Genomic DNA, 12,200 nt, shown 5'->3' with positions numbered 1-12,200 from the left:
AAGGTCTTAGAATCTCAGTCAACACCTGGCAGAAAGCCCTAGCAAATCTTCTTTCTTTCTAGTAAGTTCAGGGGACCTAAAATCAAGCACTTAGAATGAGATCACAGCCCATAGGCTCATAGGATTTTAAGTATGAGAAATAACATTATGCTGTGCCCAAAACAAATAGGAAAGGGCAAATAAGAGCAAATACAGCTGATGAATATACTTGGCTCCTTCTCAGGGCTTCTGGAGTTTGGCTTTTTGGTAAATGTGGGAGGTAAGAAGCCAAGAATTCTTGAAATAAGACAGGGGAATTTACATTAGGACATAGTAGGTGGCTCTACCAACATATGTAGTCTTAGTCTACTAACAGGAAATTTGTCCTGGCTCATACAAAATAAGGATCCAAACACTATTTTCACAGGCAACAGTCAGATCCTATAAATAACTCAGGGTATTATTATACTGTTTCAGTGAGGTGGTTATTACCATTTTCAGCTTTGCAAACTGGTTCCTCTGCAGGCCGCTGGAAAAAAATATAAGTGTGGAAAGGTCAAGGAGAATAGAACAGCCATTTTCTAGAGCAGGACACAAGGTATATCAATCCAACATATATGTATTAAAAGCAGTCTTGTTTTTACTTTCCACTTTTCCTTGTTCTATTTTGATCCCAATTATTACAAGTCTTAATCTGGGCTAAAACTTTTATTACTGTAAGGATCATTGTTTATAGAATCCTCATTTCTCATTATTTTTGATCGACTGGGCAAAACAAAAGTATAAGGTTTTACCTTCAAAGGACGGTCCTTCCTTTCAAACACAAACGTTGGATGGGCAAGCACTGATCTCTCTGAAAAGGAAAGAGATTACTTTTAATAACAATTCCATAATAGCACTTCTAAACTGTAGTTCTCAAAGTGCTATGCAGTAACAAGCAAGACTTTATCTCCTTGTTACAAATGAAGAAATCAAAATTTTGCAGTGATGCACAACACAGTCCGTAAATAAAATGCTAGTCCACAAATCCCAGTGCAAGTTTTGCATAACTAGAGTCCACACAGTCTGGTCTTGTTTTTTTTTTACACTTCTTTTAGCTAAAAAGAAAAAAGAAGTTCCTTTAGCCTTTACAAACAACATGTCTGATTCTGTAGTCTAAGCAAACTTCAAACTTGCAGTGGATTTCCATCAAGATAACAGAAATGTTTTAGGGGACAACATAATAGTAATAACTGTTTGGTTTTTAGACTCCATTAAGCAGTAAATTTGGAAATCACATTTTCTTCCCCTCATGTTCTGTATGGTGTTCGTGCTTATGCCCCTAAGAAATCAGAAATAATACTGCATTTACTTTTGATGGATGTAAATTTGGACCATTGCTACCATTACTGTAATGCTGCAACTGTGTCCAAAGAGCCTGACAGTTTTTACGCCTGTCCTTTATACATTCACTTGCTACTGTACAGGATCCTGGTTGTGCTGAGTCTCTTGTTCTCTTAGCCAGCATCATTTCTCTCTTCCAAATTCTTCCCTCAACTTTATTTCTTATGATATCACAGTATCTATTTTGAAATCAAAGAATGGAGATGGTCCTCAGGACAGACATCCTGTTTCTCAGACACATCAGCTATACCTGTGTCATTCCTGACAAGGGCTTGTCTAAGGTCTAATATGTTCCCGAACACTTCTCACAAAGGAAAATCCATAATCTTCCAGTCAATGTTCAGTTACAGTCCCTGAACAAGGACACTGATTCATTTCAGAGTTGTCATCAGAATTTTTTTCCTAACATCAAGTCTGACACCCCTCTCCCCTTCCTGCAATTTAAGTATGTTCCCAGTGGACTTGGGAAACAATGCATTCCCTTATTCAAAGCACTTGTAGATGTTCGAAGACTTAAAAGTCTCGCTTCATTTTTTCTATCTCCTAAACAAATCTATCACTCTGTCTTTACAGGCATATGTTCTAAATATGATTCTGGTTGTTCTTCCCTGGACTTACTCCAATGTCACATGTGAAGTGAATCACCCAAGACTGCACAAGAAATGCAACTAAAACCTCACCAGTGCTGAGTAAAGTGGAAAGATTATTAATCATTTTACATATGCCATTATTACTACTGGTTTCCCATCTCTTATGTAAGTTCTCCCCCAGTATCTCAAAAGCATGATTTTGTTGATTCATAATCCATGCATCAAATTTAGTGTTGATTTTAGAGTTCACTATTTTTACATCTTCCTTACATGACTTCTTCAGGCTACTCATTTTACTAAGAATGAGACATTCAGAGCCTGTGCAAGTCTAGCAGACTACCTTGGTTGTCAGAGTGAAAGAAACTGTTTTCACCACTAACACCATTTAATCACCCATTTATTGTGCCAAAAAACTAAAGAGCAAAGAATCAGATGCAAATATTTTTTTAGACCACCACATACGCAAGTCTTTATAGTTTGAGATGTCTGTAATTGGAAGAAGAAACAACCTGGTTCTAAGCATGAGATATCTGACCTGCTTTAGTTGTGTATGTTAGGAGATGAATGGTGCCCTAAATGCATGTATTTCTCTCCGTGGGTAATCAAGACAGACTAGCATGACTACTGAATTATATGACTGGCCTTTTGCCAGAGAAATCCTCCACTTGAGATCACATTGGCTGACATGTTACAGAATGTATACCATACCCTATTTTTACACCTGTTCAACAAAATGTCTGTATGAAAATATATAGATCATTATTTTTACCTTGGCTTGCACACCTATCTGTGACCAAACCACCCTAGTATTGGTATCAGTTACTTAAAGGTTTAATAAAGCAAACATTAACACAGGGGAGTTAAAAATCACTATATATGTGGGTGTATACATATATTCAAATACTGACAATTAAGAAAAAAGTAAACTTTGTTAAAATAGATGCTGCATGTATGTAACCTGGGGCAAAAAGCAAGACACTATTATTCAAACCCAGTAATCTACAGACACAGCAGTAATAGCTAATAGCTTTGTCATTGTCACTGAAGTTAATTTTGTACTTACATGGGCATTATATGCACAAAAAGGACTGAATTTAGCAAACTTGGTATGCTTAACAATGAAGATCTGATTTGTCCTTAATAGGGAAAGCACAAAAAAGCTCATATTGTTCAACACCAAAAAAGATAATTCTCTGTCACTGAAAGTTAAAGAAAATTTCCATAATCTGTTTGCAGCTGGTGGTCCATGCCACGGCATGAGATGGAGTAATTCCACTTCTATTCACTAGAGGGGAGTGGCACACATAAACAAAAGTATTTCATTGAAATATGATTACTCAATGTAATAGGCTTTTTTCCTGTCTCCTTTAAAAAAAAAAAAAAAAAAAGGCATGGGACACTTCTATTCCTATTGAATGAAAGAAAAACTCAAAAATTAAAGCACCTTCATATTCTCCACCCTCTGCTCAAAGACTACATGCTAGCAACATTTTTAAAGGTACATTTGCTACTCCAAAGCATGGAATTAGCAAAGAGTCAACTGCCGTGAAAAAAGAACTGAGTTTCTATCACAGAGTTATTTTTTGCTGGAGTTAAAAGGCTGTAGGGAGTTTGCAGGAATTAGGAGAGTTTACTGCAAATTAAAGAACAAGAGTCCAGTAACAGTTTTAAAACCAGAAGTTACTGAAGAAAAATTCACAACTGCTTGATTTCAAAAGAAAAATGTGTAGCTAGAATATAATAGTATCCCATAAAGACAAACATGCATATTTTGATCTTGCAGTAAATATAAAAAAGATATATCCCATCACCTGCTTTAGATCCAAAGGGTAAACTTTCTTGCCCTAAGGATACTTAATCAGAGGTTGCTGATGCTGCCACAGTTACTTAACATTTTCAGAGAACTGTATTGCATCTATCCAAGAAAAATGAGAAAATGTTTTTGTAATTCCCGGAAAGTATTCCACGTAGCTCATCAGTAAGATCCTCACTCCTCAATGAGGCCATTCATAACAGAGTTTTAAAAATATATTTGTATTAGCTATGCATATAACCGTTGCATCAATTTCCAATTACGTTTTAAACTTTTCAGATATCTAAACACAAAATATTTGCAGCTGATCCCCAAGGAAAAAGCACTGCAGAATTACTTGTGGATCTAATACAACAGCATCAAGGAGTTACCACAATCATGTCAACACGCTAATTTTAACACTGGCGAGCGACTCTGTGTTTTTCTCCCTGTTTTTCTGCCTTAAGGTTGCTGCTGCCAGGGTGGACAGCTGTGTGCTGGGAGAAGGAGGAGAACCGCTTTTGCAGCCTCCTCTCCTGGCAGAGGCTGGGGGCACCCAGCCAGGCAGCGCATGAGTCTGTCCCGGGGACGAGGCAGCAGCAGCGAAGGCTGGGTGCACGCAGACACGAGGGAAATGGGGTGGGCTGGAGCCGCCCCTCCTTGTCACCAACAGGACACAGACAGAGGCTGGCTAATGCCTGGTTAAGACTGGGCCGCTCCAGTCCTCAGCAGCTTGGTACTTCTGGACAAAAAAGGCTGTTGGAAAAGTTACCAGAAAAACCTGCCAAATGGGCTGCCTCTGGCTGCTGGGACTGGAATAAACCACCAGCCTCAGCCAAGAGTCCAGACGCAGGACCTGTCTGCCTGCCCATGAATAATCACCACGGATTGGGCTCTCTTTTCCTCGCTACAGTTCCCCTGAAGCTGCCGAGTTACAAAGGTCTTGGCCTAATGTTTTCTGCATCTGAAGTTCAAAATAAGCCTGTGCCTAGAAGATACATTAGAAACGCCTAGTTCCCTTGTCTTGAGATCTTATCTGCGTGACCTCCTGGCTCCGGCCTCCTGTCCTGCGCAGAAGCACTAGCAAACGTGCTCTGGTCTGAGCACCCCTACACAGAAGGCACCTGGCTCTCAGGGCTGGTGCCTGCTCTGCTCTGCTCACCCAGTGCTGGGATCCCAGCCCCATCAGTCCGCTCAGCACCCTGCATTAGCACCGTCCCGGCAGGTGACTGGTAAATTACACTGGTCCATATGCTCAGACTGAGAATGCATTTCTTAAGTGGAGTTTGAAAGAAAATGCAAAGATGCATTTTGGGAAAGATACTTGTGCTGCCTAAGTCTAGGAAGCACTGGTCAGAATGATGTGCCAGAAATCATGTAAAATCGCTTTCAACAGCTTCGCAGGTATCCCAAGAGCCGGCATTATCCATGAGGTGTACGTGTCATTGCCTTTGCTGTGATGTTCCACTCTTCCCTTTTATTGCTTTTACTTTTGTCCTCCTGTAGAAACTTCACAAAATATGTGTAAAGAAAAAAAAAAAAGGCAGGACACTGATGGTTTTGGCTATTTTAGAGTTATTATTATTATTGCTCCATCTTGCACAGAGAACAGATAAATGGTATCTAACCTTTGAGAACTAGGGACAGCATGGATGCAATCCAAAACGAACTCTCCAGCTTTCAGGCAGAAGGAAAACCTATGTCAAAAGTGGCTGTCAGTGCTGTGGCTCTATTCCTTCCAGAGCAAAGCAAAAAAAAAAAGCCAAAACAAAACAAATGTTTAAGAGGATAAGATACGGCATAAGGCATTTGTGATCTCAATAGCAGGTTTCTATTTCTCACTTTAAAAGAGTTATTTTTTCATGTTCAGATTCAAAAGGAAATAAACGGTTGCATCTTCATTACCTAACTTGCATGTTTGCCAGTTTGAAAACATTGTAATTCATATTCATACCAAATATTTTTGTATCTAAAGTTAGAAACCTGTTATAAAAATAAACAAAAAGGTTACTTTTTCGTTCAAATTTGCGTTCTGTTCAAATTTATTTCCTTGACTAGTGCTCCTCTCCAGCTAATTACAAAACCGAGTAGCTATATTTAAGGAATTAGGATTTCTGTGGTGTCACAGGTATGCAACATCACCCAGATTTTTTAATTCCTGCCCAGTGACTAGCCAATACCTACTTCAGGGACTAGTTACCTTTAAGAAAGCTGTAACCAATTTTCCAGTAAATTAACCGAGTACTTTTCAAAACATGAAAGTGTCCACACCTTACATTGTGTTCTACATTTCTGCTTTCTGTTAGGTTTTAAAATCAGGCTTAAATGAAAGCCATATGAGAAACTATACTTTAAAGATTTCACCACAAAACTGGCAATAGCTTTTTTTAATGCTATTTGTCATTTGAGTGCCATCTGACTAGTTAGGTGGCAGGATTCTCATGTCTGTATTGTTTCTTCCTGCGGTTTCATACCAACAATTTCTTTAAATCCCTAAAGTCAATCCAGTGTGCCTGAGCTTTTATTGTTCCCAGAACTGTATATATTATTTGTATGGCTCTTTACAAAGAACCAATCCTGCAATCAGGTATTTTGGGTTAGGTTAGCTACAAAACTGAATCCTTCACACCTTTTTCAGCTTTTTTCAAAACCTGAAAAAAAAAACAGTCGTTCATAATTTCCAATAAAGATGTAACACTGATGACAAAAGCTAACTCATAAAAAAATCTATTTCTCCCTAATTCCTTGAATGAAAATAATAGCTTGTTCCTCTTTGGGTTTTGTAGCCATTTCATGTGGACCTCATAGGAAACCTTTCATTCTAAAACAGAAACTATAATTTTTACTTTGCACAGTAAAAAATGACAAATAAATACATAAATAAATACTCAATCAAAGATCATTTTCTCGATTTATCTCCAAATAATGTCACTACCGATATTTGTCCGACAAAACCTTCAACTGTGTCCAAAACTGTTTCGCTCACATCTTAGCAAGCATTACACAACACACAAAAACTACTACATTCAAATGTAAAATCAGGAAATCAAGTTACTATATCAAGAGATTTATATATGATATAGCATTAGCAAGTTTCTGCACTCTGATACACTGTACCATGAATTTCATTAGCTTTGTATATTTCTACTGTAATTTGCAAACTAAAAGTACAAATCCTTCTTCATTTTAATGTTACAGCTTAGATTGATAGTTCCTGAGTCACAGAACCCAAACCAAATGAAGTTAAGCAATAATAGCATATTCTTTCATAGAAGCTGCATGTAACGTTGTTTTATTTGTTTCACAAATAACTTAACTAAGCAGGGATATGCAATCAGGCAAGAAGTTTAAAGGAAAAATAGATTTCCTGTAATTTGAATTGTTATTATTGCCAAAGGTAATTTTACATTACTGAAGTACTAAGAAGAAAAAAAAAAAACACCAGGGCTTCTGCCATCTATGAATATAAGCAATTACTTGAAAAAAAAAAGCAAACACTAAAACAAAACAATATGCCGGTATTTTGTGGCAACGTATATGAAGAAAAAGAGGAATATAAAAATAAACTAGCATATAAATGGAAGACATGGATCCAGAAATCACAGTTTCTTTCAAGAAAAAGGAAATATTTTGACTATACCAGTTGATGATCTGTCCATTACCACTTTGCCTCAAGGACCGCCAGAGTTAAACTGTGTACTATTATGACCAATTTTTCTTCAATAAGCTTTAAAAACACAGAAAACTACCTGTACTTCAGATAATACAACTGCAGTGTTGGGCAGAAGAGAAATATATATAGTGAAAATATGCGGTAGAATGAATTAACAAAATACTTCGCGATCCAAGCTTAGATTCATGTTTAAATATTGTTTCCTTTTTTTATATATATATAGAAATAGACATCTGTCTATTTCCGGAGTTGGACTGTTTTCATCTATCTATTTTTCGGTGAAAAAATAGTAAAACCTTCTGACTAAGATCAGGATTTGCCAAACTTGCAGTAGAATTTTGGTTCCTGTTTTAAAAATACTCGCTGAACTTTGCAAGATAAAGTAGAGTCCATTCACAGCCAAGTGAGAGTGCAACAAGGCTGGCAGCCAACATCTCAAGATCCCTCAGTGACCTCACTATATAATCCAGGCTTCCCTGTGCCAAAACTTAAATAAGGAAGATGACACAAGTCAAAATAGAGAAGTCCTAGAACACTACATTAGGCACAAGCCTAATAAAATTCACCAACTTTAAGACATACAGAAAAAGCTTTTAAAAATTTCACTTCTCTGATCCTGAATAGCATGTCTGTTTGTGGAAGCGCTGAGCAGCTGAGAACTGCTGTGGAATGCACACGCACGACTGGCTGCTCAGCACCTTTGAAAAATCAGGTCACCTTTTTAAAGAATCTAAATATGGACCTGGAAACCTATTTTTAGATTTCCACTTATTATCCTTCGCACTTTTGATTTCTGTATATGAAGTACATTCACTACTGTCTAGGACAACTCTCTCGAAAATTAAGATATTTTTTCTCACTGATTAATAAAATTAGTTTTAGCGCCAAGATGACAGGATTTTCCAAGCAAATTTGCATTTCTATTGTTTTTGCTAAGATACTTTGAGACATGATTGATTAATTTATTTACGTCTAAATCCCTTCTACCTGCATGTTGTTTATTTTTGTTGTTGTTGTTTCTGTTGTTTTTTAATCAGGAACCACAAAAAAAAATGTGAAAATAAAATAAATCAAGTAAGTCTGATCCAGTCAAATCTTCAGTACTAAACAGAAGAGTTTTCCACCGGCAGAGATATAAAAGACCTTCTTCTAGTGACATTCAATACATATTTAACCTTTTATTTTTATATAGGCAACAGGTTTTCAGGTTCAGCATCTTAGTAATATTGCCAAACTTGTAAGCTAACTGAAAATTTATATTTAGAACACTCTTCTACTGAAGAATGTCAGCGAATCAACAAATCTGCAACGAGTACTCATGAATTCTGAATTTGCAAAAATGTTCAACAGAATATGTTCTCAGTGACTGGTCCAAAACCATGCCAGAGTGTTTCGTCACTATTGAAGCATATAAAGCACTTCAAACAAATCGAGATTAAATTTTTGATAAACCCTTAAATGTATACAGCATATATTTCAGTGCTTGCTACAGAAGCGACTGTATTTCAGTGGTAAATGAAGAGACTGCTGAACACAGCACTGCACACTGTTCAGACTCCTTGTATTAAATACATTACCATTAAATACATTACCATGCACATTGCTTACCTTGGGTTCACATAGCCTCCTGCAAATTACAGTTTGGGGAAGTGATAGATAACCTCACACATTCCTGTTTGGATCAACAGCAAGTACGTTGTCAAAGAAGTGTTTGTTTCATCATATGCAGAATGAGGAAAAGAAGAGTTCATCCAACTGACTATTGCAAAATAAAACTTCTGGAAGAACTTGTGCAAGGGCAGCTTCACTGTACTGTTAAAGACTCTTGCACATTCTCTGTCATACAAATAGTTCATAACCCACACAAATAATTTCATTGTCATCAGTGAGAGGAACTATGAGAGCCAGGATTCTTCATCCAGGCAAATTTGTGCAAAATCAGGCCCTAACATTTTCAGGCATCTTCAGCCTCTCTTCAGTCACTCTTCTAAATGCTGCAGAATCTAAATACAATTTTCTTGATCAGTATGGAAAGGGTTCTTCTACCCAAACAATTCCACTTACGACTCTTAACTTCACTACGGGTTTATAGCATATGATATGAAATTTAAAAAATAAAATAATCCTTCTCTTGAGCCACAGACTCTCAGCTGACAGCCTGCAAAAGGGTTTATAAACACAGTACAGCACGTCATACACATTCATCTCTATAGAGCACAGTCCTTACCTTTATACAGGCAAAATGTAAACAGGCATCAAAAAAAAAAAAAAATCCTCCCCCAGCAATACTTCAACATAATTTTAAAGAAAAATGAAAACTCAATTGGCTTTATTTCAAACATCTGCGTGAAGAAAATATTTTTGGGAGTGTTGTCACTAAAATGTAATTCAAGCAGTGATGCAAAGCGAGAAGTAACAGTATTGCTAGACCAGCAGGACTGTGCCAAGGTACATAACCAAAAATTGTTTTATAAACACTGACATTTCCAACACCCTCGTGCCCAGCATTTTTTAATAAATCATAAAAGCCTGTAAAATACTAATTGCAAGGGCTATAAAATCCATTGCCATATAAAGGATTGCCATTTTCAGGGCACTGTACCAATATTAAATTTCATAAATCCTTACAAAGTAGTGTAGAAATAACACTCATGATGTTTGTGCAGAATAATAAGGCTGTGATCCAACAACACTCACACATCCTTAACTTTGGGGCATATAAATAAATAGGAGTATGCGTTCTCAAACCTAAGCACAAACTAAAAGGGCTGGTTGACTGATTAATTAACTTAAACATGCTAAATTAGTTGTAGCATCACATAGACCTTGAAAGTGTACACTTCCCCCTGCTGTTTCTGATTCTTTCATTAAACTGTGTGGTAAAAAATGATTGGTGGCATCACCTGCAAAGCATGCTAAATATAAACACTTCTTTCTTTAAGCATCCTCTTAAAAATGTTATTGTTACAATTTCATATGAAACATTCTCAACTCTTGATCCTCCTCACCACCTAGATGATAAAGGATTTGCTGTCTACCTCTGCAGTCCCGCACCTCCCAGAGGAGCAAGGCTGGACCAGTTCTGCTCCCAGCGCCCCAGCGCTCAGAGCAGGTTAGGGGTGGGAATGTCAGCACTATTCCTACCCACTTTCAGGTCCAGCGTTTTGAAAAGGTGCAGAAAGTTCAAGTGACCAGGGATTCAAGACTACTAGAAACAAGGAGACACCGCTTTGGGGTGCTCTATAGATAAATCCCCAAACATGCATTATCTGGTACTCGCTTTTGCTCAGCTGAAATGCAACTTGGAGATTTCTGTCAGACCACCACCAGGAACTTACAATAATGAAACTACTGCCAGACAAGCTCTGCTTGGCATCGCCAATACCACTTGTCATACAAAACACTTTGTGTTAGTACTATCCTGTTCCCCAGAAATGCCCTTCCAGGGGGGAACACAGCAGACATGAAAGAGATCAGCCAACAAAACCTACCTGTGCAGCATTGTTCCCTGGGGCTTAAGGGGTCACTGGGCCAGCCTCTTCGCTTGGGGAAGTCGAGTTTTGCCTTCACGACGTGCCCGGATCTGACTGAAACATCACAGCCTGCACAGGCGTGCTGCTTGCCCGTGTATAAAACATCCCTTTCACACGCTGGAATTGTTTGGTTTCTCATTATGATGAAGAAGCACCTTATATATAATCGTATATATGGTTATATATGGAAGCTGCAGCAGGGACTCGAGCTTTGAATTTGGTCTTATCAGCTGTCCCCTAGGCGGCCCCCGCACATAAACGGGCAGTGAGGCCCCGCCGCCAGCAGCCCTCACGGCCGCCTCAACGGCAGCGCCGCAACGGCCGCACCGGCGCCTCCTGCCGGGGTGTGCGGCCGGCGGGGCGGTGAGGGGACAGCTCGGGGAGCGCTCCTCGCGGGGCCGGCCTTTGGGAGGGGACACGCAGAGCCCGGCGGGTCGATACCTCCGGGAGGGCGGAGCGGCCGCCTATGGCGGTTGCCGCCAACGGCTGAGGGGGAGCGGAGGGCTCTCGGTGACGGGGCGGGGAGCGCCGGGACGAGGCCGCCCTCCCCACGGGCCGCCGTCTCCTCCGCCCCTCAGCGGGGGCCGACATCTCCTCAGCCCCTCACCAGGGGCCGCCGGGAGCCTCGGGCAGAGCCGGCGGCCCCGGCTTCTGTGCGCGGAGGCGGCCGACAGGCGCAGGGGGCTCCGCCGGGGGGAGGTGAGGGGCTGCCGGCTTCAGGCTTTTTGTTTTCCAAAAAGGAGGTGAAATCGAATGCTAAGCAAAGCATCCACAGTCTGTAATTACTTCCACGCTGGCACAAAGCAAACGCAGGGAAGGTGTCGCGGGCCCCACCTTGCAGATGCACCCTGCGACAAGTTTATGAAGCCTAACGTGAGTCTCCCGCTGGTCACTTCAGTGGTGACAGCCCCAAATTCTTCAGCTCGCGGTACCAACCTCATGCCGTCATGCTGCAAGACTAGTGTTAAACTGCCTCTAATCCTAAAAGTTCAGGACTTTCCTAAGGTAGGAATTTGCTAAAAGTTTATTGGAACCATATGGCTACTTTAGTTTCTCAGAACAGCTGTAGCAGATGCTTTGCATAATACGCAAGAAGTCCAAGAGCAGGCAGATACTGAGTCATTTGTCTTCATCAGAACCTCAGTGTGCATTGGCATGAATCCTCAAGAGTGCCATTTTACCCCAGCTGCAGAATCCTCAGCCTTAGCTGTCAGTACCACGTAGTTTTGTGAACTGCAATTAGATGTTCA

At 39.7% G+C, this 12,200-nt stretch overlaps 1 protein-coding gene across 4 annotated transcripts in view; it reads right to left on the bottom strand.

Moving 5' to 3' along the window:
* The window catches only part of RANBP3L (RAN binding protein 3 like), a 39,757-nt gene extending 28,411 nt beyond the window's left edge, over positions 1–11,346 (bottom strand). The window contains exons 1-3 of one of the 4 annotated variants that reach the window (XM_083818503.1): positions 10,909–11,346; positions 774–832; positions 472–508 (exon numbers count right to left, since the gene is read on the bottom strand). In XM_083818503.1, coding sequence (XP_083674629.1) covers positions 472–508; positions 774–832; positions 10,909–11,089 — 277 coding nt within the window. In that variant the 5' untranslated portion in view covers positions 11,090–11,346. Of the gene's footprint in view, positions 1–471; positions 509–773; positions 833–5,372; positions 8,985–10,908 lie in introns of those variants that run through there. The other 3 variants (XM_083818505.1, XM_083818504.1, XM_083818506.1) reach the window with 3 other exon arrangements.
* Between the last annotated feature and the right edge of the window lie 854 nt (positions 11,347–12,200).

The sequence above is a fragment of the Anser anser genome (assembly GCF_964211835.1).
Source record: "Anser anser genome assembly, chromosome: Z".
Lineage (NCBI taxonomy): Eukaryota > Metazoa > Chordata > Aves > Anseriformes > Anatidae > Anser > Anser anser.
This window is presented reverse-complemented; position numbering and strand designations above follow the sequence as displayed.